At 40.3% G+C, this 27,849-nt stretch overlaps 1 protein-coding gene across 1 annotated transcript in view; it reads right to left on the bottom strand.

Annotated features, from left to right (window-relative positions):
* SAMD3 (sterile alpha motif domain containing 3) overlaps nt 1–27,849 on the bottom strand; it is a 41,394-nt gene that overhangs the window by 5,471 nt on the left and 8,074 nt on the right. The window contains exons 5-7 of the mRNA XM_009460830.2: nt 19,871–20,056; nt 19,479–19,563; nt 12,069–12,236 (exon numbers count right to left, since the gene is read on the bottom strand). Coding sequence (XP_009459105.1) covers nt 12,069–12,236; nt 19,479–19,563; nt 19,871–20,056 — 439 coding nt within the window. The remainder of the gene's footprint in view (nt 1–12,068; nt 12,237–19,478; nt 19,564–19,870; nt 20,057–27,849) is intronic.

Below are 27,849 nucleotides of genomic sequence, written 5' to 3'. Positions count from 1 at the left end.
AGACAGCAGGTTTCTTGGTCAATATGTTCCCTAGATCTTTCCTGAAACTCCAGAAACCGGCATCAAATTAGCTACCTCCAATTTTCTAGTATCATGTTTCATGAGAGAAATTGCACATCAGAATTAGAAACTTGCCTGTTTTGCCCTTGGACACATCTGAAAATCTTGCATAAATATCATCTGGTCCTGGGAACGTGTTGCTGCTCACTTCAGTGTATTATTCTGTAACCTCTTTACTGACACGCCGATCTGAGACAGATGCCCTGACGTTGCCTATGAAGAATGGCCCCAGTAACGTGATTACCTGAACTCCTCATCTGAGAAACCTTGCAAAGTCTGGCTGGTTTTTCTGGTATGGCTTTCTATTCTGCGAGCACTCCTGCACCTGGAGAGTGCACCCCGAGCACTCCTGTCCGTTAGCAGCGTCAGGCTTCCTGCTTCTCATCTGCTCGAAAAAGCCTTTATAACCAGGGCAGAAAAGGCAGAAAACCACAAAACCAGTTCTGTGTAAATCTCCAGCGGATCACTCACAATCATCAGAGTCCTATTTTGCTGCTAGCATGTCATCTCTGCAAGCTCCCTGCATCAGTGTTTGGTATTTTCTGATACCCAATTTATATTGGTTCCTGACTGTGAATACCATTCTAGTATTCACACATCCCCAAGCGAGCCGTTCAGCTGTTCCTTAACCTGCCAACTTGCACTAAGTTGGATGGACTGTCTCTTGCTTCAGCATGAGCACTGCACAAAAACAAGCGTTTGTCCATTCTTGTCAGCCTCAAGATGCTCGTGCTTTCTCACACGTGCAGGCACACACGAACTTGGACTGTTGTTTGTTTTGGTTTTTTTAATTACATTTAATGTTTTTTACTCTGAGCAAGAGCTAGTTTGAAGTCTCTGACGCCAAACAGCAACATTACTACTGGCTTCTCTCATGGGTCTGCTTCCAAGCCTCCTCCCCGAGCTTCTTCAGCCGCCTGGTGTGGAGCACAGCGGCTCATTTCCAGAGGAGCCGTCACCTTCAGTGCCTTACTTGCAGAGGCAGGAAAGCAAAACAAACTCAGCCTCGTGTGCTGTAACCCCAGACAAACTGACTGGGTTGCTTGGAAACAAACACCGAGGAGAACAAGTTGTGACCTTTACTCCAGCTTATCTCCATCCCCCTTTGTCAAGGCAAACACCGCTTGAGTTGATGGACTTTCCATGTAGTCAGCTCTGTCCTTGAGAGCTAGTTTAGCTCATGACATTATTAATTAGCTAAATGAGACCATTTGACATTTTTGTAAGCATCAATGGCAAGCTACCAACAGAAATACGGCAGTGGTATAAGGAAGAATTGCTGTCATACTTATCTATTAGGAAAAAAAAAATGTGACGGAAAGCCAAACTTCACTGTGTAAATCATCCATTACATATGAGTAACACAAGCAAAAGTCAGTGTTAGAATTGGTTTTCTTGCAGTATTCAGCCTGCTTAGAGCAATCACGATCTGAAAGCTTTTCACCTTTTGAAGCTGCACTTCTAGGCTGAAGAAAGGTATCGGTAGTTCTGAACTTTAAGCTTTTTAATATAGCTTGTTTAAACTAGCAGTCTATCTAATGGATATACATACCCAGCCATAAAAACACATTTTAAAACTTCGGTCAAATAACAGAGCTCCAGAAATGTGCCGACTCTGTGGTAGCACTGTTCGGATACCAATTAACAACAGTTTTCTACTGGCCTTAGTAGCTACTGCTCTTTCAGAGTTTACTTCTGATTTATTATAGTGCAGTGGAAACATAACAAATAAAGTGTCCTGAGGATGGACAACGGTAAATATGATGTAAAACACTTGGGCTGTTGTGAATCTATGCTGCTTGCAATGAAAGAGCAAGCAAATACTGAGTTCTAGGGTTGGCATTAGCGACCAAAGTTGCTATGATTCTGGGGACTCCTTGTCTATATACAGTGGCTTTAATACCCTGGCAGGTCTGTGCCTTTTATATCTAATCACTTCATTTCGTTTCATCTCTGGACAGTTTCATCCCTACTGGGGAATACAAACAATATACTATAGTATATAGTACTATGTAAATATAGATCAGCTGGTAATTGGGAGGACAGATTTACTGCATCATTGCCTATTTCTAATGCCAACTGATTCAATGCAAGTGGCGCACGTTTATCGGTCAAGAACAGAACAGAGCACTGGGACCTCACTGGTACGTTAAGATGAACGCCAGGGACTGTCATTAGCAGAACCAGTGCGGAATTAGAGAATAGTGAATTTAGATGTTTGTGGGTGAGTAGCTGTTTTCAGTCAACCTAGCTGAAAATCTAAAGGGCAAAAGCATTCTGACTGATGTTCATTATTTCTAAGCATAGTTTCATTCAAATAAAATCTGAAGGTTTTCGATAGGAAAGTTTGGCAACACTTGAATTTTACACAAATGATTTCTGACCTCAGGATTTATTAGATTCTAACATCAAAAGAAGTTTTTGCTTTTATTAAAAAATTACAAAATACCATGCTTGTAGCAGAATATGTTCTATGTGTAACTTGCTTTATAACTCAATTTCCAGTATCTTCAGTCCTTCTTCCTATTTTGCAAATTTGCCTTTTCTCTAGTAAAGTGCAATGAATGAGTATTAACTCAGTAACACCTAAATGCATGATTCACTTAGAATGTTTTCTTTTTCTCCTTTTAGTTTTTAGTTTGTGAACAGGTTGATTTTTAAGGTAAGTAGAAAGGTAACCGAGAGGTGGCTTTTCTTTTTGGGGAAAGAAGTTACTTCAGTGGGACAGCATTTTGCAATGTATTTTAAATTTTATTGGAAAATGAGTTCAAGTGTGTTTTAAAATCTTTTATAGTTAACTTTAACATTGCTGGTGTGAAGAGGAAGAATCTGGGTTTGGAAAGCTGGTTACTCAACTGGTCTATCAGCCTGTTGCATGCTAATTTAAGGAGGATTCTAGATCCTCTCCACTTAGAATCATAGAATGCTTTGGGATGGAAGGGACCTTTAAAGGTCATCTAGTCCATCCCCCCTGCAGTTGGCAGGGACATCTTCCACTAGGTCAGGTTGCTCAGAGCCCCATCCAGCCTGGCCTTGAATGTTTCCAAGGACGGGGCATCTACCCCATCTATGGGCAACCCGTTCCAGTGTTTCACTACCCTCATTGTATAAAATTTCTTCCTTGTATCTAGTCTGAATCTACCCTCTTTTAGTTTAAAACCATTACCCCTTGTCCTATCGCTATTGGCCCTACTAAAAAGTCTGTCCCCATCTTTCTTATAAGCCCCCTTTAAGTACTGGAAGGCTGCAATAAGGTCACCTCGCAGCCTTCTCTTCTCCAGGCTGAAAAACCCCAGCTCTCTCAGCCTTTCCTCACAGGAGAGGTGTTCCATCACTTCAACCATCAAAGCAAGAAAGCTAGTGACAGCACAGCAATATTCCAGTAAAAGTGTGACAGTAAGGTTAAACCTCAGTTATTTCAATACTCTGCAGAAAAGCAACCCTATCTAGCCTGAAGCCAGGATCTCGTGTCTCCATGTCTGAAGAAAAGAAGCCAAAGGTAACAGCTCAGCACGTGTGCAGGAGAGAACTAAAAAATAGCCTTTTTAAATTAGGACTCCTTCATTCTTGAGGTCACCCAAACTCCTCTGGCCAGATTTTCAATTGTGTCACCAGTAACATCCATTTCCCTTGCAGTGATAAGGAGAATGTTAATTGATGATCTTTAATTATTTTTTACATAGAATTTTGTCTTATTTGGCAATGTACATAATTTATAACATAAAGAATTTCTTTTTAAATAATAACAGTTTGATTTTAAAAAAGTAGTCTTTTAGGAACAAACGAGAATTTACCTTAATGCCTTTAAAAAACAAGCTGCCTTTTTGTCACAAGTTCCTGAGAAGTACTGGAGAATAGAGAAAAAGGTCAAAAGGATGCAGAAAGGGAGTTAATGAGGTAAGCAGAGGATATCATGCGCTTGTGTGTCAGCGTAACCTAGACCTTGCCTGAGGGATGGTCCTGCCAAGGCTCTTAGCCCTTGCGTTGGATTCACACGCAAAGGGTGACAGCAGCAGGGGGCCCGTCCCTGAGCGCCCATGCCCGCAACCACCCTTAACTTCTTGGCATCTCAGGTATCTGTGACTAAAGCCACTAGATCTAGGAGCCACGCAGGTTGGTAGGACTCTCTGCTCACGCTCCAGATGTCTTTTGACAGTGACCTCCAGTTAATATTCACAGTTCTACTTGGAACCATATATAAGTAGATTGCATTAAGATGCTCAAATTAAAGCAAGAAAACATACAGACATAAAAAAACTAGACTCCAAATCCCTCATGTCTCCCATTCTCTGAAGCAAGAAGATAGTCATTTGGATGGAGACAGGCGTTTAAATAAAGGCTAAATTCCTTAATGTCCTTTTGGTGGATCTTGATTTTTCCCAAGATACAGCTAGAGGTATTACCATATTCTTGTAAAAAGCCTCAGCCAGGGGGGCACTTCTATTAGTCGGTGCCACAGCCAAGGAAGTGAAGCTGCTGCGTCTCTTTGTGGGGAAGAAGGGAGCAATTCTTATGCATGATGTGTATCACCAAGGTCTAAGCTTTCAGTTACTGTTGAAAGCCAGCATCATAAATCCTAAAAGTCATTAATGTCAACACCAAAACAACATGACTGCCTAATCAGAGAGTGATGAAAACTCCTCTGGTGAAGACAACAGGCACCTCTTGCTCTTTACAAGGGTTTACACCAGCTCCTGAATGGTAAATGTAGCCTAGCTGTTGCTAATGACAAAGATCAAGATCTCTTTTTTGAAGAATGCCAACAGGACCTACTTACCGCTCAGTTTGAGGGAGTGAATTCAGATAGGACCAGTAGAGCTAAAGGGATGGATATGGGGACACTGCATTGCATCTTGCTGGTCTGTTCACTGCCAACCATGGGTTCAGGTCCCTCACCTGGGATGCTTTGGGAATACCCCTGAGGGAATTACTTTGGATGGAGACTAATCTGCTTGCTAGAAAGGGTAGAAACCATGCAATGGTAATGCGAACCATCTTCTGGAACAGCATCTCCTGGAACCATCTTCTGGAACCACATAGAAATGTTCAGTGGTGCCAGCCCTGAATGGGAGTTCGTTTCACACTGTACTTTGGGACGGGGTTGCTGATGAGTAGCAGTGCTGGTACAGCTGTTGCATTGCCTTTCATTATTGCTGCATTCAGGATCTTGTCAGCTCCCAGAAGCAGCTAATAATATTTCCTTTAAAAAAAAACAATTCAAATTTTCCTTGCTAGATGCCAGTGCACACTCCAAGTCATGTCATTGCTTAGAGCATTGATGCAATAACACTTCTTGATTGCTGAGTCTACCTGCATCAGAGTTAGCATCAATGCTCAAGGTACTTCTGCAAGAAAGCCTGACAGTAGCAGTTTCAGTGTCTTCTCTCTGCCTAAACGAAGAATATGATGCTTGCGTACTCACACTGGAAGTATGGTGAGACCCTCGTTTGGGATAATCTTTTCCACTAATTGGGTTTTGTAACTTCTTCAGGATGAGAAACAGCTTTCATAATCTGAATCTTGTCTTGATTTTTGAATACTGAAAAGTGGGGCTTGCTATTTTGTCCGGAATACATACAGACACAAGGCATCATAAAAACACAGTGTACACAACAGTTTTTAATACCACTGGTGTAAGAGCCAGCCCTTTTCTTGTGGTAACTTTCAGGTTCATCATAATGACATTTAGTGTACTGAACACTGGGGCATTTTATATCAGGAGGAATGCTCAGACCAGGTTGTGATCATTAGAAAGTGAAGATTTGCTCAAAAAAACCCCGGACACTCCAGACTGATCTGGAACAAGTCTGAATCTGAAAGGCAGGCAGTAAGCTGGACACCGCTCAGGACCTATCGTCTTGCCCCAGAGGATGGGAGAACTGAGAAGGCGTTGCAATTGCGCCACTTCTCATGTCCAAACACTAAACACAAAGGCAGGTGAAACAGCATGGGCAGCCTGCTTTCATGCAAAATGAGCATGTAACCTGCTGCAGCAGGATCCATGCTGACTTGTACTCAAATGAGATGTTTAATTAAAGCAGGCTCTGTTTTAATTACACATAATTACCCTTTTGAGCCAGGCAGACACTTTCAGAGCTAGACTTAGATGCGAATGCTAACTGCAAACTTTCAAAGCCACATAAGTCGGTTTATTTCTGACCACAACTGCTTTCTGATTTGCAAGCTGCCAAACACACAGCACAAGCAAAATGGCCGAAATCTGTTTTCCTCTACCAAGGGACAACCCATATTTCACACTTTATGTTAACTGATAAAACAATGGAGATACTGAATGACATAAATAAGAAGGTGAAGAATAAGATGTACACCAGGAATTTGTGTTTAAAGCTTTTGCTTTGACTCTAAAAGCATTTAAAAATACTAGCTAAGCAACACCACACACCATGTATGCACATCAAAATTTTAGTGGAAAAATCACATTACAACAGTACAGCCATTGAAATCATTCATATATGCACACTCACATCCTGGCAGTGCAGACATTCAAGCACTTGATTTGAAGGTTTCTAGTCTGAGAGGAAAAGGGGCTATCACCCCTGCTTCCTCTGGGTACAGCATTCACAGTGTGAACGGCACCTAATGCTGTACCTGCCAATAGTGCCCCTCAACTACAAGACTCGGCCAAGAGAGTTTCTGCATCTCATGAACAAGTTGATCATCCTTTGAGAGTTTTACAGACATTTGATACATTACATTTGGTTTCCTATTTCCCGTGCTGATGCCTTTTTTTCTCCTCATTCCTCCCTTTTTCTCCAGCCATTGCCTCTGAAATCCTATTCTCTCCACACTCCTCGAAACCTTGTTTTACGTTTCGAACTCCGGCAGTGACATAATCCCATTGACAAACATGATGTTAGTTATCAACTCAAAGAAAAGCGTATCCCTAGGAAATGTCTAACTTGCCTAATTTACCTAAGTCACAAGGTGGACGACACTCAACCCTGATTCCTTCTTTCATCAGAAAAGAGAATTTCCAGGTCATGATGAGCATGAAGCTAACAGGGTAAACTTCTGTGAAGCACCCAAAATGAGCAACTTTTCCATCACCATTTTTCTCCTCACAATGAGCCCTAAGACCAACCCCAGAGGCTTCAAGCAGACTCCCAGCTTCAGTATCAGTCTGACTCTGGCAAAAGGTTGCGCATGCTGAGGAAGGGTGAAGGCAAAAGACAGCATAGATCATCTGCTTCACCCCATTAAATGGCTGGCTTCCTTCAACAATTAGCTCCCTCGTGCTGCCCTCATTCAGGGCAGATGTAGAAGACAGTCCCTGAACTGGGTGCTTTGTGCAGGTTCAGCCTTCCAGGCCTCATCATTAAATCTGGCTCTGGGCACCCAAGGTGATCTTAATGTGGATTTTGGCCAAACTCAAGAAGCCCATCACACAGTTTTTCAGCAGCCCTCCTCCTGTTTAAAGCCAGGAGACCCATCCAGTCTCTCAGAGACAAGCTTGCTCTCTGAGCCTCATCAGTTAAGGGGAAGCCTCAGCCTTACGGCAAAAATGTTCTCACCAGCTTCACTGTTCTTGTACTGCATGATACCACTAAAACAAGCACATATGGTGCCCAGCTTCTATCTGGATGCCTCCTGGGCCAGAGGTTTTCTCTGATTTTCATCTGGTCCTCTTGGGAGAGGATTTGAACATTCACCACTTTCAATATTCCTGGTTAGCTTCCCTGTACAGGAATAATACCAGCAGATGTCCAACTTCATGAGTTTAAGTTTCTGCAGAATCCTTTGGCTTCTCCTAATCTAAGTACTCACCAAAACATTTCTTATCTCTAAGCCATAGACACAGAAAGGAGATGGCCTGCTGGTGCCCCCTTTATAAATTGTTTTTATTATGTTATTCCCAGCTCTGCTCGGTGTGGCAAATATGCCCAGTTATCTGCAAACATTTACCACTATCTTAACTGACATCTTGTCAGAGCCTATTTCTCCTTTTCACAACTAACTCCAAATTTACTTGTGTGACAGCTTCAGAGAAGCCCTGATGACCTCACAAGCAGGATGTCATAGGATGTAAGAAATTGGAGGCATTAAAAGACGCACTGTACTCTCTCCGCTTCTGTTTAAGATCATGAACTACTAACAGTCTTCTAGCCTGTTATATCCCCTTAAAATTCTGGTAACTTAAGATATCCTTGGATAGTGCCTTTGCTGACAGGTTTTCTCATACAATGGCTGGGATGGATTGAAGGAGCTTGATTCAATTCCATAGATATAGCTATTTAGTGACATTTGAGCTATCAAAAGGGTATCCCAGAAACTTCTGGAAGTAGCAGAATATGACACAGGACCTATGGGAGACCCACGCCCTTCTGGATTGGCAGGTGGAGGCATGCAGGATATCTGTGGGCATTTTTATGTCAGTCTTCAGTTAACTGAATTGATTGTGAAGTCACACTTTCTATGGACAGCACTGTTCAAGACTGACAAGATTTTAAATCTTGAAGTTCTGAAAGGGACAATTTGCTTTTTGGTCACCACCCCTGTGATGACTAAGCTAGTGTTTGAACCACATACTTTCATCATATGGAAGCCAATCACCAGCTCTAACCGCACTTCCCTCTCCATCACCTTTTGCCTTTTGATAATCCTCTGGCCAAAGCTGCACACCAAGAGTGTCCTATCGTCCTGTTCCTTCTGGCTCCCCCAGGTCTAGGGCCCCTCCTGTTACAACTGGCAGGATGGTTTCTCTCACAGCCTGAAGGACCATAAGTCCAATAATTCCTTAGGGCAGAGGTTTTAAGGTGCCATTTTGATGCTAAAAAAAGAATAAGGAGATCAGTCAGAACAAGCCACTGGATGGCTGGCTTACCACCAATCCCACCCTGGCTGCACAGGGGAGATTGGCTTGCCTTTCTTATTTATTTTCAGAGTGAGATCACCCCTCTCGTGGAAACCACCTTCCATTTGCAGCAGATGAAGTTCATTATCATTACAAAGTACTCTCCCCTGGATTACTGCAGCTCTAGGATATTTGCCTGACTCTGGAAAATCACTGAGGAGGATTCTCACTCAATAGCCAGAAAATTTCTTAATTAAGGAGGCTTTCCTGATCAAGTTCTGAATATCCCTCAGACATGGAGGCTCATATTAATGAGCATGTCAGGCACAGTCCAAGTTTCTTTCCAATGGTGGCTCAACCTGATGAATATTTGTAGGGAGCATCATTTTAAGCAAAACCTCCTGCAGTGACAGACACCTCCAGCAGGGTTTGTGTGCTTACTTACCATCATTTTACAGCCCTGGGCACTGCACTGGCTCAAGACCTTTCCTGTCATGCTAGCCATTCTAAATGAGCATGTTCTTCAATCATGCTTGAATATAATGCTCTGTAATGAGCAACACATCAGAAGATGCTTTAAAGAAACTGGAGGAGAAAGCCAGATGCTGCATCTGGAAGCAATGCTCTGCATGGGAGGCCAAGTAACACTCGTGCTGTGTTTGGAGGAGGAATGCCACCTGCAGGTAACGGGGCTTGGACAGACCAAGGGGCAGACATCATCTGTGGCTCTGAGCACATCCCAAAACATCACAGCAAGCTTGTCCTTGCAAGTAAGAGTTTTTTCACATGGTGAAATAGAAAGAGTGGTCAATGATTTTATTAGTAGTGATAGCTTTATTACTCTTTTTATATAAAAACAAATGCCAGAATACCAGCGAGGCATTTCCTATTAATAAATAATCTTTTTACCAGTTTCGTACCATTAACAATCCAAGATTATACTGACACAAAGCACATTTGACAGAGTTACGTCTTACGACTGTTCAGAAACTAAAGCTCAATATAGAAGTCAGCTGTGTGGCTGGTAAATAGGTCATCTGTTGGGAGCAGATGTGCTCTTTCATCTGCACTGCCTGCCAGTTGGCTTTGACCTATAATGCCCTAAATGTCCTACTCTGCCTATCTAAGGCAGAGTGTGGAGATACAAAGGGGCTAGGAATCCCTGATTGATTATTCTCCAAAGGCCTCCTTAAGCTGGAACTCATTTCCCACCCTTTTACTTTAAATAATCCTGATGTGTTTGCTTCTAGTCCACACAAGGCTGATGTGTTCTTCCAAACTTGGAAAAGGGAAGGCAGCAAGGGGATCTGGCTAATTATAATTTGAAAATCATTTGGTTTTGCCTGTGGTATTGGCTTCTAGACCAAATAATATTTTTTTTTTGAGGTTAAGACTCTCTGTTTAGCAGTTTAAATTTATCACAAAGTAGTTAGTGCCAAGGATTAGCAGAAAGATGCCTTTATGTGTGTTCTTAAATACGCAAAATCAAAACCCCCATGTGGCATTTGTTTAAGAGAAAGAATGACAAACAGACATCCTGTTCAGCTGCAGTTTGTAGTAACATAATTTAGGATCTCAGAGCCAGACATACCTGGTTTCAATGTAGAAACACATTTAAAACTAAGGAAGATATGATTCCCTCAATTCTGTAGGACTTATTCTTAAGCCTTAATAGGCTCCACAAGTGTTAATTCTTACATTTATATCTCCCCGCTGTTTAGGATACAGGAAAAATAAGAGAAAGAAAGAAAAATTTGTTCAGGGAGACTCAGCATCCTCTCACCTCCTTCCAGTTTAACCCTTGTTTGCTTACAACATTAAGGCTAGCAGAAAATGCCTAGGACTTTAGAAGAGGTGCAACATCCTCCTTCTTCAATTTCTAAAGCAACCAAGGAATGATCAGTAATGGCCTTAGGCAACGCAGTTAAAAAGAGTGGTGATGCCCAATTTACAGATACACAGCGCAGTGCAGTTACACCTCTATAGAAAAATAAAAAGTCAAGCACACAGTCCCTACAGGATCACAGCAAAGCCCTTCTCAACTAGCTGATGTGACAAAAAAGACTCACATTTGCCCTTTCCAAGCATTAGCGGATGAAGGATGACTGACTCAATGCCTGCACAAAACCAGGAGCCTGTCATTTCTCCTTTAGCGCATGCAAGACTGTTTATTGTTTTGCACCCACATTAAAGGTTTCTTACTTCACACATTCTGCAAACATTTCAACTAAAGCAGGCAAAAGGAGGGAAGTGTTTATTCCTGCATACATTAATCAAAAGGGGATAAACAGAAATTACTGAAGCTTCTGAAAAAAAACCCTAAACCAAACCAAAAACATATATCTGCTTTTTGGGTAGAAAACTACAGTTACCTGCAAACACAAGGACGATTTATGTAGAAATGCATCTTGTAAGCCACTCCTGCTGTTCTAGAGACATGTGTCTGGTAAACAGCAGGATGGACATATGTAAACTAAAGTCAAATATCTGCTTACCTATCTTCTTCATCACATTCTTACAACTGTTTAAGTTTTACCACATTTTAGCTGCAGCACTGAAGAAAGTGCGAAGAGCGTTGGCAAAGCATAACTGGAACCTTAATGTATTTATGAAAGTATATAAATTAATTAGTATGCTTCAAAACACTTACTGGACAGTGATAGCTCTCTGAATTCTCTTCTTAAAGGGAAATACAGCAACTGCATGCATACATCCATAAGCATCCCTATGCATATCACACATCGACACAAACAGCTTCTATATAACAAAGTGCAATGTGACAGTAGGACATGGCCGTTTGCTGCCAGCTCAAATATCACTTTGCATTCTTATTTGTACAGAAGTTTCAGCTCTTAGACATAAGCCTCTATTGTTTTTCACTCTAACTGGAGGTGTATAACCTAAAGCAGAATGGGAATATTGCATTTTAAAAAAAGACAGAATTTTATGTCCAACTGGCAAGAACTCTAAATGACAACCAATGTGCAAGGCATCCAGTATCGGGTTCAGCTCCACTGTTCATACTTAGTTCTCCAGAAAGGAAAAAAAGGCAAGGGTCTGGCTACAGGACAAACTCCATACAAAATGAGTTTAAACAGGATGAGATCACTTCGTTCTCCCCTTTATTGGCTGGTGACCTTACCGTCAGCAGAGAAGCTGAAAGACACAGAACTCAGTTAAGCACCAAAAATCTTACCTCTACCTGCATCTGGATGTCATCAGGTTTGTTTTCAGCAAACGAAGATTTCCTGGTCTGTCCTCGCCTGTGGCCAAACTTGCATTTGTTCCTCAGGACTTGCTCATCATCTTCAATGGGTCTCCGCACATATTTGAAACGATCTTTAAGGGCCCGTTTCCATAGCAACTGCACAGGGAAAAAAAAAATCTCTCGTTACCAGTATCTTTCAAGAATTTGCCCCATTCCTAAAGCAGGTCACTTTGTTTTATCTAACTCTACTTTATAAAAAAGCGTTTGCCACTAAGCAGAAAAAGACTCGTAGGGTGGGATCAGCATACTGGTGGCTTCAGGACTGAAGGAAACACAAGTACCTGTGGTATATGACTCTGGCAACTAAACAGCAGGGCTACTGGCACTGGTGTGGTTCATTAAGGATGGCAGTAATTGAACCTAAGGGTTGGATTTATCCAATATAACCAGGGCTGTCAGTGAAAACACAGTTTGCTTTCCTTTTCTCAGCTCTACTTTTGGATGCTCCATTGACGATATCAGGTCATGAAACTACACGGTGAATCAGACCAGCTCACTGATGCCACAGAAAATGAATGGTGTTTTTCTTGAGTGGATTGTTTTTCCCCTGCCTCTGACCACTTGTGCAGTTGTATGATTATCATATCTAACAGAAGGGAGCAGGAAAGACACAGTGGGATGCTCCCTTTTGTGGGAAGCCTACAGTTACACTGGATCAAGTGTATTATTAAATTGAGCTCAAAATTGCTGAATTAAAAAAGGACATTTAAGTAAGTCCTAGCGTTTGTGAGACTCCTCAAGGCATGTAAACTGCAACTTAAAGGCAGTTCTGCATTGCAAGTGGATGCAGTCCCTGTTTAATGGAGCCACTCATCACTCCTTGGCAGCCAAAATTCCTCATGCATCCTTACGGACAGACGGCTGTTTACCTGCAGTTCCTGACTGGGTATTGCATGGTGGGACCCAGCCGTGCTAACTACCGAGTTGTGGGGAAGAAATTACTAAGCCAAGGCTGCTCAACATGTCTGCAGGCAAACCCTGCAGTTGCGAATGTTGAAAATGTTTTGTCAGATCCTCAAAAGCAACTGCTTATTTCAGTTATTGAGGTCAGTCAGAGGGAACAAAAATTAGTCAGAAAAATGACTGTAAGTGACAGGACGTGGCAAGAGAGATTCAAATAGCTGTTACTTCATTTTCTAAAATTGACTCCAATACTATACTGACTTAATACTATACTCAAGCCTGTACTCACTGACATACTATAACACGATATAAACAGAAGTATGATTTCCCCAGATTTCTTACCAAAATGATGTCCTTTATTAGTCAAGGTCATATGACTTTAAGGGTTAACTTTAGTGTAAACCAGAATTCAGTAAAAGTAGACTAAGTAGTACAGTATCTTTCCTTGCAGCAAGTCTGACATGCCTGCCTTTCTCACCCATGGGATACAGATGGGGGGGTCCCTTAAAAGATGGTAGTGAAGGCAGCGTTACCTTGCCTTTCTCCTGCCGAACATACTGCTCCCACCTCCCTAGGGTACTAGCTGACTTACAGGTCCTCAGTCCTAAAAGCAAGACCTCCGTGAATGGTGAAAAACGAGAGCCGAAGAGCTACGACAGTATAGCCCCTGCAGCGTCTACCTCAGCTCTTCTTGGGCAGGCCTGGGCCAGCCAGGGCAGGTGTGCCCCTCCTGGGGGGACACTTGCTGCCACCCACCTACAGGCCCTTACAGAAGTGTGCTCTCACTGCCAGTCACGTGTGAACATTCAAGAACTGGAAAGAAAACAAACCCATCCGCATTTCTAGTATGTAAACTTCAGACTTAGGATTCTGCCAGAACAGGAGTCACGTCATCACCAACTTAAACGTAACAATTAGAGCACAACTGCTCACCCAGCCTTCTCACAAGGCGTATTTACAGCCTCAAATTGCGTATTACACCACAGCACTGTTTTCAAAAGCAGTAAGGTGACCACATGCATTGAAAATCCCATTTGCTATCCACCTGGTTCCATTAAGGTTCCTAAATACATTTACAGTTCTGGCCCTATGCATTTTCATGCAAATATCCCAACGTTATATGCCTAGCAAAATTTATTGGGAACATTGTTATTTTAAGGCTGTTAAGAAACAAACAAACAAAAACCTTAGCTTAACGCTTCTCTAAAGTGTTCAACAGATGTTAAAATATTTTAAAACATGATCATCCCAGAATATATTAGCAGCTGACAATTTAAGTATTCCCTTAGTTGAGTTTTGTGCAGTTTCTTTCTTTCGAAAACCTTTGTTTGGCTAGAAGACATTTTCGCTTATTCTTCCACATGAAAGAACATGCTGACACCCATACAGAGCTTTAAATATCCCTCAAAGTTCAAAACATTCAGCTGTTTCATCCTCCTTTCCTCAGATAAATTAAGAGTTTTAACTAAATCTATTTCTGTAATAGGATTCTCCTAAGCTTAGCCAAGTCCCTTCTCGCATACCTATTTCATGAACGAGACTGTGAACACATAAATGTATGTAGTTTCCCTAGTGGGTAATGCATCTTCTAAAAACGTTGCTTTCATTATCATTTTTGAGCTGATAACTTTATTTTCTATTAATCCCCTCCCCCCCCCCCAAAGCCCAAACGACCCCAGGAAGGTTTACAATGCTTGTAAGGGAGCAGCATTAGTCTGTGTCTATCTGACATAGGAGGGAAAGGATTACACGCAGATTAAAAGCAGTAATTTACTAGCAAATAATCGTTTTGTGTGCAGCGGTTACATAAATCAGGCATGTCAGCACTGTGATCCCGGGTTTCACCGGCATCGCGGCACCACTCGGCAGCCGCTTACGCAATGCCCACTGGCAAGCAGTGAGGATGAAGGAGCCCTCTCTTTTCCTTCCTCATGTACAGTTGTCTTGAAATCATACAATTTTCAGTTGTTGGCTGAAATGAAATGAAATAAGGGCAGTGACTCCTTCCAAATGGTAGGTTGTAACCCTTGTAAAAGGAATAAATACAAATAGAATAGTATCTTGCAAGTTGTCAAGAAACAGTGTCATGCCAATTTTCTTTTGACTGCTGCAACTACGACCTTGGCTTTTTCTATATAACCTATTTGTCTGCAACTACTTACAAATGTTGCATTGGTTACCTTATAGATCAGAAATCTAAGAATCTATTTCATGATTAAATGGAGATTAATTTTTTAAAATGTTGTATGTGTTACTTTAGGATAACATCGTTCTTTAAGTAGAAGAAAACATCATGGGAAAAATTCCTTAGGTAAACAGCTTAAAGCCTTCTTTCCAAAAACTCATCTTGGAACAGGGCGGGGAAATTTATTTCCTTCCAAGTGCTCCACAGACCTCTTAAATAAGTCTTGCTTTTAGTATAAAATATATCATTTTTTAATTATTATTTAGGATTTCAGATAATTCTTTCTTAATGCTTGCTTCTATGGTGACCTAGCAAATAACCTTCTTTTTAAATTCATAGTATATAAGTAGCTTATTCATAACCTTAAACTTATGCATTTAGGAACTTATGCATTTAGGATCATTATCATCATTCAGACTATACACCGTCAGATATCCTTGTCAAAGGCCAATGGCGTAGAAGCATATTTTTTTTACTGCAAAATTAAATAGGAAACCTTTTAACCAAGAAAATAGAATTATGGATAATCTACTAATAAATCTTGAAACACTAAACCTTTAATGACCTCTCATTGTAACAGTATGATTGAAAATATTAGACTACGTTTCTACATAATGCACACATTGTTTAAATTACTTGTTTAAAACAGTTCGCAGTTGTAAATAAAAATTGTTCAGTATTTAAAAAAAAAAACAACAAAAAAACAAAAAAAACACCAAAAATGGAATGTTCAAAGTTTTGCAAGTAAATTTTTTTCCTGTCATGAACACAGGTGTGAATTTAGACACTCTTAGGTTTGTATTTTTGTTGTTGTTCCTCTATGTTTCCCAGCAGATCTTTCCCCTTTCCAATTTTCCAAGCCACTTCATGCCCATGAAAACGTTGCAACAAAAGTGCTGACATTTCCAATTCGAAGTTTCTCCAAGCTCTGCATTACATCAAGTTCTTTACATTCTGATTTTCTGTTCTTGGTCAGAAGAAAAAGCTAATTGTGGAATGCCAAGATCTCTCACAGGGTGAGCTTTCCCTTTGCTCAACCAGGATGCCCCAGGGGCTGCCCCTGCCCACCCTCGCCAGGCACGGGCGTGTGTACTGGCTGCGAAGACCCCAGAACAGTTTCCACTGCATCCTTCCTGCAACCAAGACACATCCATTTCTGGTGAAGGGCTCCAAACCATTAGACTCGTGAATTAAAAAAAAAAAAAAAAAACAACCAAAAAAAATCACACCACTGATGGACCTTATCAGAATATCACATTAAGAACTTCTGCAGACCCCAGCAGACGCTATGGCTGCTCCTCCGCCCCAAAGGGTCAGCAATTGCTTCCCTTTTAAGCATGAATGTAGACTTTATCTGAACCTAGGAACCAAGACATAGCACAGCAATAAATAAGGAGCGATAAATTAATGTCATTAACAATACAGTGGGATAGAGCATTTTCTGCGGCAGAAAGGAAAATATCCAATGGAAATAACCAATGGCAGAAGTGAGCGCCAGCATGCCAGAGGGAACGCAAGACTAATTACTCCAAACCATGTTCAGCCCTTTTGTTTTTTGAAATGCATGCAACTATTTCTTTTTCCTGGAACTTTGACAAGAAATTAAAAGTCGAAATACTTGAAAACATGTTTGATGGCATTCTAAATAAACTCAAATAACTTTAGTAATCTAATAGTCCTGCAAACCGTTATTCTCAGAGGCCTGCCCAGCTGAATTGCTATGTTTGGTGTGTCCCTTTCTCCAGCTTCACAAGACACCAAAAGGAGGGGGTCACCTATCAGGCACAGACGTCTGTGCAGAGCTGGTCACCCGAGGCTCCCTTTGGAGTCTGCAGAAAGAAGAACAAACTTCCACAGTGCTATTCCTCTCTATGTAGACACCACATAGATATATGGACTGCATCTCCAAAGTTTATATATGTGTTATTTAATAACTAATGTAACTAGCATTTTTGCTTAAAATACTACTCTCATTTTACAGTTCTCCTTTTCTAGATTTAGCTATCAGTCCCCAAATAAAGAGCTTTCTGCTTTACCTCTGAATTATTTTACTGATGATAGTTTTCTTAAATACTTTCAATGTATTAATTAAATAAATATATAATATATATAATATTTATATATTTATATTAGTTATTATATATTATTTTATTTATTATTTATAACAAATAATATATTAAATATATTATATCTTATAATAATATATAATAAATATATTTATTTATAATATATTATAAATATATTTATATTATAAATATATTTAATATATATAATAAATACTTTCAATGTATTAAAAAATTGTAATAATAACTGTCTAACAATTATAGATAAACAAGTTCAAGGTATTCAAAACCTCTCAGTAAGTAATATTTTACATCTCACAAGACCTGTGATTCAATACTGTTATCAGGAACGGCAAGCGGCAATTCTTAGAGTCTCATGCTAGCCTGAGGCAATTTTAAAAGAAAAGCCTACAAAAACTTCACCTTTTTGAGATGCTGAAGACACTTTTTCTGAGAAAAGATGAAAGGATGGTGGTTAGCCATTTTTTTTTGGTTGTTCATTTGTTTCTTAAATGTATATGAATTCAGTTTTACTACAAGCCTCATGCTATGTAGCTGTGCGTATGTTGTACTGTTTGTCTTAAGCCCTTGCTGTTTTAACACACAACTATCTCAGATCAAGAAAAAAGAAGTATTTATAGCCTTTACGATTGTGAAGGAAGAACAGAATGTCTAACAGTAGGGCCAATAAAAATAGTAATTCATCCTTGCCCCCTCCTCCAAACTTAAGTATACAGACAAACACCTTCAGTGCATTTTTTCCTGCCTCAAGCAATGGAGAGGGGCTGGCTCAGAAGCGTTAGTCTAGCAATATTGCAAACTGCTAATTCCAGCTTCCTCGGTTACTTCTGGTGGTTTCTTCCAGATATGCTTTCCAGTAAGCATGAGAGAAATACCAAAAGATAAAGAACAACTCTGAAGTCTCTGCCCCACCACACAAGTTCTGCCAGCACCAGTTTTGGGATCAATCTGGGAAGCGATGAGCCATTTCCCAAAGAATGGAGTTATAAATAGTTTCACTCAGTGTACGGTCCTGCTGCAATGAAAGCCCTTTGAAAACCTAGCTTAAGAACATCTGTTTAAAAACAGTTTTTAAAAGTTAAAGACTGTAAAAAGGTCTTTGGACCCGCCTGGAACGTCATTCCAGCTCCCCTTCACAAAGGGAGCCAGATGAAGCTGTAGCATTACCCAGGACCCTGGCGGGGGGCCCCCACCGCAGTATTCAGAGAGGAATCCTGATTGAAAATAAGGGTAGACATAGCTCTCTGATCCTTCTGCTCCCTCTCTTCTTTCTGAGATGTGTTTGTTTTCTTTAGTCCCTTCCCTCATACAATGCCTGGGCTCAGGGGAGAACTAGAATAGCCACCCCTTAATCCTCACTTCCTTTTTTTTTTATTCTCAAAATTATTTTGCTTTCTGCAGTAACTGTACACGAGATATATATTTATATACATTTAAAGCTAACAATCCCCACTGAGCCTCACAAGCTTTTACAAGATGCTATAAAAGTATCACATGGCAAAGCAATGATGTGAAGTCAAAAGGTGAACACTGTCCCCTGAGACCACAGATATGTATTCTGGGTCACAAGACTGAAAAAAAGTAGTTCAAATTTAAGTCATGTCCTTCCATTGCTTTCTATTACATCCCCACTGAGATCCCAACCAGTGTTTTTAAATTTTTTTTTTTTTTAATTAGGCCTAGATTCCTGACATACCTAAACCAGTAATAGTACTACATGTTGTAGCCAGATATCTAACACACAAGTGATTATAATGCATTGCAAGAGCATCAGTCATACGTTAGTCCTCATACAGTTTTCTAAAGGCTTGGCTTCTTTGTTTTTTAAAAACAAAAATAATTCACATTTACTTAAATTTATTCTTTGGGGGAAATCAATCCAGAAAGAAACCATACCCAACAAGCAACCAGGGACTTCACGTACAGGTCTGCGTGATCTCACAGGGACTTTGAGGAATGGCCATGGCTGGATTAATCTTTAATTAATGTAATGAAATAAGAATGCGATTTGCCAAACATGTCAAAGTGAAGCTTACAGCTCTGAACACAGTCAGTGTATAAGAAATTGATATTGATTTCCTCTGAACTAGGTTATTTTCTTGTGATCGATTATGTGGGGAAAGAAAAAAAAATTATTTCCATATTTTTCAATTTTACAATACTTACAAAGCCATTCCCATCTTCATCGAGGAATGGGTATGCCTGCAGTAGAGCATTGACAACAATGTTATATTGCTGACCGTTTGGGTACCTGTGCAAACAAAATGGAGATGTAAAAGAAATAGTTGGTATTCTAGACAGTATTAGACACTGTCTGGAGTCTATACTGATATATATTAAACTGATTATTTCTGAGACTATCGATTCCCTCCAAATAGCAAAGGGAACAGCTTTAAGGTTTGCAAGAAATCCTCCTATTTGACTTCAACAGGTTTCAGGCCCTTAGCCTCCTCTATTTAAGCAAGCATATTAAAGACAATGGCTTTACATCCATTTGAAAATTTACTTCTGTAGCCAACAGGTAATGCCCCCAGGTAGATCTAATGATGTTTACTCACAGTGATCCTTCTAGGTATTTTGTCATGTCTGCTTGCAAAACTTCAATAATCCTTATTCTCATACTGTGATCAGGGCATTTTTTTTCTGCTAATATGCACTTGACATCGTAAGGGAAGTCTGGCAAAGCATAAGAACTTGTCCACTGCAACGTCTTGTATCTTGCAAAAAATGATTTCAGATTTTTTCTGTAAAAGAAAAGATTATATCGTCATGATCAAGTCCTTCTTCCATGGGAATGCAGGCAAGAAGGAAAGAAAAATACAAGCAAAAACTCAACACAAAGCAAAGTTATTGCTATAGAAATTCCAGGCTTGCTCTCTTGATTTCTACATAAAGAATACCTACAAAAGCCGCAGTCAAAACATACGGGGTTAAAACCAGATGTCAGATGGGAAATGTTTTAGTCAGCAGACTAAAAGGTGGTCACTAACTGAAAGCAGAAGGCAGAGAGGAGGAAGTCACTGGGGAATTGCTACTGTTGCAAAATAACTTTATCTGTCATCATTTATAATGTGTTTCCTACCAGTTCTGCTAACTTGCTAGTGAGAGTAAGCAAACAGCTTGATTGAATAAAACTAGTGTTAATGTTCACAGGACATTAGCTGAGACTATCCTCCCAAAGGGGAAGGCACGGAAGGGATGGAGGCGGTTATCCACAGGGATGCAGGCAGGTATCAGCACAATGGCTGGAAACAAAGCAGACACAGCCTGTAAGCACCTGCAGCTCCCCTCCCAAGACCATCCGCACTATTCACCAATGTCACACCCCAGCTGGGGTGAACCTGAGGCAGGATATCACCACTGGCTACCCAAGTGCTTCCCGCCTCCAGAGAGCCTGCCAAACCCCAATTCTGAAGGAATACAGGGAAAAGTAGAGATAAATTCAGCTGGAAGTCAAGCAAGAGTCATCTAAAAGGTGGAGTGGTTCTGGCAGCCTTAGACAGCTTCCCAGTCCTAGTAGTCCAGACCCAATAAAGAAATTTCAAATGAGAGGTACTAAAGAAACTAAAGAGTCCTGTTATGTATGTGGTATCACTGCAATTTATATTTGCTTTAAATTGCAGAGAGCAATTTGGAAACAACTACCAGACTTTAAAAAGAATTTTTAAAATAAAATGCTGTCATTATAGATGACAAATGTAGATGCTTACATGATATAAATATACAGATATCTATATCTGAATTAATCATCTGCAATCCCTTTATATTCACTGAGGAGAGATAAACACCACTGAAGGATGACAGAACAACAAGACGACATCTAAATCAGAGCAGATGTTCTCTCTCATCTATTTCTTTCCACTGATTATGAAGGAAATTAAGACAGTTACCACAGTTGTTGAAAACTACACTGTATATGTCTCAAGTTAGGAACCCTCCATTTGGTAGGTGAAAGCTCCCATGCAAAGATGTGTGGCTGGACTAGGCATGCTTTGGTGTCCCTTCCAAGCCGTGCTAGATTTTGAGTCTATGAAAGGTATGGAGGGAAATCCTGCTAGACTTCAGTCAAAGTACACATGGTTTCACTCCTAAAGGTCTCTATGGTAGCCTATAAACAAGAGCTAGGTATGTAAATAAGAGTTGTGAAGAGTTTTAGCAAGGTCTTCATTGGGAGGTTTTGCTATCCAGCCTCTTTCAGGTAAGGATGTAAAAAAAAAAAAAAAAAACAAAAAACAAAAAACAAACCACAGTAGCCAATATCTTTAGGCTGGCAAAATCAACTGCAATACCAATAGATGAGCATTTGCAATAGCTTAGTTTACACCATTTGAAAGATTACTATATACCTGGGAGGCAGATTATTTTGGGCCCCTATAGCCATAGCTATAGCCTCAATACCTTCTTGAGTAGATTAGCCTGTAATTCTCAACCTTGTTGACCTGGTTATGCTGCCACACCATCTTGGCATTTTTAACGTAGGTTGGTAGCTTGCAGGCTGGTAAAAGCTCTACAGCCACGATATAACTTTACCAATGCCAGCACTACCGCAAACTGTGATGCAGTGCTAAAAAAAAAAGAAATAATTTGCGTACTGTCATGTGATCCTCATACTTATATTAAACAGTAATAGCAGTACTCACAGCATTACTGTTACCCCATGCAAAACAGGTACAAAATGGCCAAGGCTGCTGTCTCTCCAAGCTCGCCAGATTTTATGGGACACGGATGGTTAACGGTAGATGCAAACTGTAGTGAACTTCTATTAGTACTTTGTAGTCTCAAAAGAAGGAAAAGCTGCGTGAGAAGTGACAAACGTATCTACACAGACACATTCAGGTCCTTTTTTGGTGATAAATTAGTACACAAATGGGAAAATAAAACCGAACCCAGATTCTGAAATCACTTGGAAATCCCTCCTATGCAAATAAAGTGCAGATGTTCGATGTAGCATCAATGAGGAGCTCTGCAGCCTATGAGTTTGAACCCTGTACTTCCACCAACTTTACTGATGAAAGTGATGTAGCAGACAGGCTACAAGTTACTACACACTGTTTTTAACATGCTATCCTTAAACTAGCTCAAAAATGTACAAAAGTTTAAAACATACAGTAATTTGTAGCTGAGCAGCACTGAAATTCCTGTTGTTGCTAATACCAGTGAAGCTGAATTGCCATTTCAAAAAGTGGAAGAGATTAGCAGGTTCAGTTCAGGCAAACTGAACTCTACTCAGTTACTTGAAGAAAATAAAATTTTCTTGGAGTTGGGATGGCAGATAGCCAGGGAGGCATGGTAACTCTCCCTTCTACCAGTCCCTTCGCATTTGCCAGTACAACAAAAATACTCCAAATTCCATTTCTCTTCAGCCTTACCCAACACAGAAAATACTTCCTTGCTGTCCAAACAAGACCCAAAAATTGCTTTAGTCTCCACAGTGCAAGATTAATATTTTACTAGCTTTTGCTGAAATCATTGCTGTTGGGCAGTCATGTTAAATATGTGCAGTAATATTTTATAATGAAATACAAGTTTTTTTGAAAAGAGATACAACTCCACACTAAACTTTATCCCCAGAAATGCTCACATGCAAACTTGTTTCAGTAAAGGAGCAGTTCAGTTAAACTGTACGCGCACTGAGATTTATGCATATAGCCAAGACCTTCCGTGATTGTGGAGAACAGCATTACAGCTAGACATTTAGGTACAAACATACATAGCCTGTTTCTAACCATCCCTCTCTGGTCTTCTAGCTAACCTGAGACAGAGATAAGATCAAGATCACAAAATCACAAAGTGCAAATTACTACATCTTTTCTCTCCTCTCAGTTCTTGAGACATTCGGTGCTGCAGCTAATTCAATCCGATGGCTAGCTGCTGCCTAATGTCAGTCCCCCTCTCCCCCTGCTGTCACGTCTCTACCCCTTTCTTACTGGTGCCGGGAAGCCTCTAACCATGCAGCAAGTTACTTCAAGGAGCTACAGTGATGAAATTCTTCACGTTTCTTCTTGGTTTAGTTTCCTCACCGTTTATGTCCCCAAAATAGCTGCCCATGAGGTGAGACAAATACCAGCGCAGAGGAAGCAAGCTGGTCTCTATGTTTAGCTGCAATATGGAACTGCATCCTAAGAAGCATCTCCTCGGCAAGGACACAACTAATCACAGAGCTTTTGACCACTCAGCTTTTGCAGATAACCACTTTACTTATTGTGCTAAGTCACAGCACTCTCACACAGCTAGTTCTTTCTTTGACTCCATTACAGCCGTACACTGCTCATGCACAGAATGTTTACTGAGACATGAAACTATAAAATAACATCATTTTGGGAGGAGCCATTTGTCTCCCTCAGCTGGCAAAAAAAAAAAAACCAACAAAAACCAAACAAACAAAAAAAAGAAAAAAACCAAAAAAACAACCCCCAAACCCCCACCTATTTGAATTATAGAACCCCTGGGATCCCTAATCCCAGGGAATATCTTGTTCTGCTGCTAAAAAGGCAAAGATTTTACACACTTGCAGCATCACCCAGATCACTCAATGAAGGTTTTAGATCATGCTCTCCAAGTCCAGTGTCCTGTGCAACCTCAGGCAGAGACACAAAACTGCCTGAATTAGCTGTAACAAGTCAGTAAAAATAATCTTGGCATCAACATAGACAGCTCAATCAAGATAACTGCAAAGTGCAGTAGAGACCTAGAAACAGGTTCAAACACGAGATCATATGATTTTGTCATTTTTAAGCTTCTGAGCATACTGGTAAGAAGGATCAGTTTCCTGCATCTGTTTAGTTTATTTAAAAACAAAACAAAAAAAAAAGTGACTTGAAGGGCAGCTGAGCACACACATAAATAGACTCTGTGCTACATGCTTTTCTCATTGTATGTCTACTTCAGTAAAGTCCATGCTACCCATTGCTACATCTTTTATCAGCTTAGGTCCAGTAACTCAGAGGACATCACAGTTGATTAGAACCTTGCTGACATCAGTGGGTTCCCACGTTTGGCACATCCAGATAAAACTCAGCACATGAGTGGAGCCTCAATAGATTCCCATTTTTCACAGGTGAAGGTCTAGCCTTTCACATGTCTACACCAAACATCAGAAAGAGACTCCTGTCTGAAGATTTGTAGGCTGGAAAAAAGTCCATGTCTACAAAGCCAAGGAAGAAACAGAAGAGAAAAGAAAACCTGGAGCCTGCAGATGGGAAGGAAAGGAAAAGTCTGCAGCTGTAGAAAATGTTCCATTTCACTAACACATGTATTATATGCTTTCAACTTTATGACAATATTTAAGGTTGTAAAGGTTATTTCCATCAAAAGGAAGAAATTATGACAGATGACGAAATATCAAAAGAAACTCTTTTTCCCTTCTCAGTAGTAGGATAAAATAGGACGCTCTTTTCTATTCACAGTTCTGAGATCTGTGCCTGAAAGATTCTCATGCCTTTCCCTTCATGTGCTTCACTACTGTTTCCTACTTTCCAACATGAATGCAGTTTCCCAGTTATTCCTTAAAGCCTGGGATTTGCAGTCTACCTAGTGCTTGATGATGTCTTACTTTTTCAGTTCCCACTAAACATAGGGGCAGGTATCCTTTAGACTGAACAAGAAGTTAGCCGCAGCAGTGTTAGCTTCAGCAAGGCTAGGACACAGGAGCTGACAGACACGGTAGCCGCCCGTTTCCCAAAGCAGCTCCAGTTTCAGCTTTTCCTGCAGTACCCTTGCTATAGAAATCATCACATTCAGTAGAAGCATGAAGTTACAGGCAAAATTAATCAGCTTCAAAGAAAGTTTGTGAGACGCAAGCACAACCTTCTTTTAGAGGGAGTCAAGATGTTTTGGCAGTTTCCGTTCTGAGGAGCTGCATCACGTAAGCGAAGGCTCTGCACTTCCATCTCATGCAAGGGCAGCAGCTGTAGGTTACAGACGGGGGGAGAGAAAATGCTCCTTGGGGAATCTGACTGACAGAACTGCCAGCTAAATCAGGCCATTTTAATGAAACAGCGTTTATTTGCATTCACCCATGAAAGATGTGTTATACTATATCGAAAGAATTTTATGTATTTGGGGTTTTTTGATTGTTGTTTTTATGATTTTGCTAGAACTTAGCAAGGCAATGCAGTTAGTACCTCCTGCAAGTAATTTGTAAGACTTGGCTTATTTCTGGTATGGAAGAAAGGAGATTTAACAATTTTTTTTTTTCCTGCAAACTTTTGTGGAAGACTCACGGCACCATAACAGTAAATTCAGCTCTGCTGACCTTGAGCACTCTAAAATCATGAGTCCAGTTGCTTTGACTCCCAAAACACTGGGGCAACAAGCACAGAGAAGATATTATTGAGTCTTCTAGGTTTTTTAATTTGTTAGTATTCTTAAGCTTCCTGCTGCAATGACGGAGACATGAAATGCTGACTTAAAAAACAAGTGGCAGAAATTCTCGCAACCACATAAACTGAAAACTTAAATTTAAATAATCTCCCCCAAACCCTACAGAAAACAAACCAAAACCCACAGATATAACAGTTTTTGTGAAGATGGAATAACAATTGAAGTGAAATTATCAGGAATTGTTAAAATAAAAAAGAAGAAATTATTTTTCTATTATGATACATCATTCAACAGAGGAATCTACTATTGAAACAATAGATAGCTTCGGATGTATTGAGACAAATTCATAGAAGAAAGATTCAGTCAATCACCATTAAAATTAATGGGCTAGATGCAATTTATCATTTTGGAATCCCTAAACATTAGTTGTTGTAAAGGTATAATCAAAGGAAGCATCTGATGTCTGTACTTCTGAACAAAACAGACAGACAGTACCTCCTTTCTCCTACTACTGACCACTGTCAAAGACTTAACATGGGTTTTTTTATGGCTGCTTTTCATGTCCATATGAACTAACTGAAAAAAAGATCATCACATCTACTATAAATAATTCTGATGATATCAACAATAAGGTTTCTGCACAGAAACTAAGAAAGTCTTGTTATATATAAGAGGCACAGTCCAGATGAGATTTGCTTTGTAGGACTATAGCTGCATATGTGTATATAAGTATACAGATAAAAGTAATATTCGCTCTCTTGTGTAAAGGGAGCAAAATCATCTGAAATGATTGACTAAGCAACAATTTTTCAGACTAGATACTCACTCTCTTCTTTCTTTATTTCTTTTCTTCTTTTTAAAGCACAAGCATAAGTGTGTTTCTGATAAAACACATTAAACACAGATCAAGAGTATCTATGTACGGGTAACGGGGAAGCAAAGGAAGGAGCTCTATAAAGATCATTAGCAGAATGATGTGTCAAAATCAAAAAAACACACAGCTACCCAGTAGTCAGTGCAGTTGCCTGCAGTCCGACCAAACCAGATGCGAGACTGCCCTAGCTAAGGAGAAGTACAGCATCGTTAACATAGCTCCGCGCTCAGCTCAGCTCACCTCCAGTCCCTATCAGCGGGGTGTTACCAGTTCCAAGGTTGCACCAGCGCATGCTGGCAGGTGCCTGACCTCGAGAGGGCTTGCGGCAGGCGAGCCGGCCACGCTGAGGAAATGAAGGAACAGTGGTTTGCAACCATGCCGGCCAGCATAGCCATCTTGGAGACAGGAGACAAGTTTATTTTAAAATAAATATTCCAATTTATTATTCTAGGTATCAGCCCAAATTTACGTGGGCACCAGCACCAACATACTGTCAATGCTGGCAACGACCTTATTGGTATATGAACACTTAGCAGGCTCAGGTTTAGTTGAACACTGACCACATCTTCCAAATCCGCAGCAAATAGAGAAGTTCAAGGCTGTCAAGGCTGGCCAGAAGATCTGTTATCCTGCTTGTGCACATAAGCCTGCTCTGAGCAAATTACTTCAAGGCGTTCAGACAGTAAATCTGTTACACAACACTCAAGAGCTACAGAACACATTTTTAATAGAAAGAATAAATGTACAAATAAACCCATATCCAGGACATCACTCTTGAAGGAAACCAGCTGGACCATCATATTGGAAACAATGAAAAAAGGATGTTAGGGATGTCATTTGATAAACAAACACCTTGAGGAAAGGCAGACAGGACGTATAAACCAACCAATAAAAGGTTGGTTTTTCACAGCAGTGTCAGGTATTTACAAGTAATGACAGCCTCTGTCTTAGCAACAAGATAAACACCAGGCTGCCTGGAGCCATCAGACTGCTGGTACTCCGATACAGAAAAGCAGGTATAGGGGAAATGTATTTATTGAATCGTCCTTTGTAGCTATCTTATTGTCTTCACAGAAAAGCACTGCTTCAAGATTAATCTTCTTGGGAGATTAACAAAAAGACTGGCTGTTTTTGCTTCTGTAGTTGCTAGGAAAAAGTTATTCCACTGAGGTAACCTGCAAACCTCATCTGGTTATACGTATGCACAAATTCAATACAAGAAAAATAAAATTATACGATTGCTGCATCCACTTACTCTATTTTTGTGTTTAAGCAATCTTCTTTGATATTATTTTAATATTTAGTAATACAGAAGAGTGTACTTAACACAGCTGTTAGGAC

Source organism: Nipponia nippon, unplaced genomic scaffold (assembly GCF_047370975.1).
Source record: "Nipponia nippon isolate SJK-2023a ecotype South Korea unplaced genomic scaffold, ASM4737097v1 scaffold_4, whole genome shotgun sequence".
Lineage (NCBI taxonomy): Eukaryota > Metazoa > Chordata > Aves > Pelecaniformes > Threskiornithidae > Nipponia > Nipponia nippon.
The sequence above is the reverse complement of the archived record's forward strand: the minus strand, read 5'-3'. Positions and strand labels throughout refer to the sequence as shown.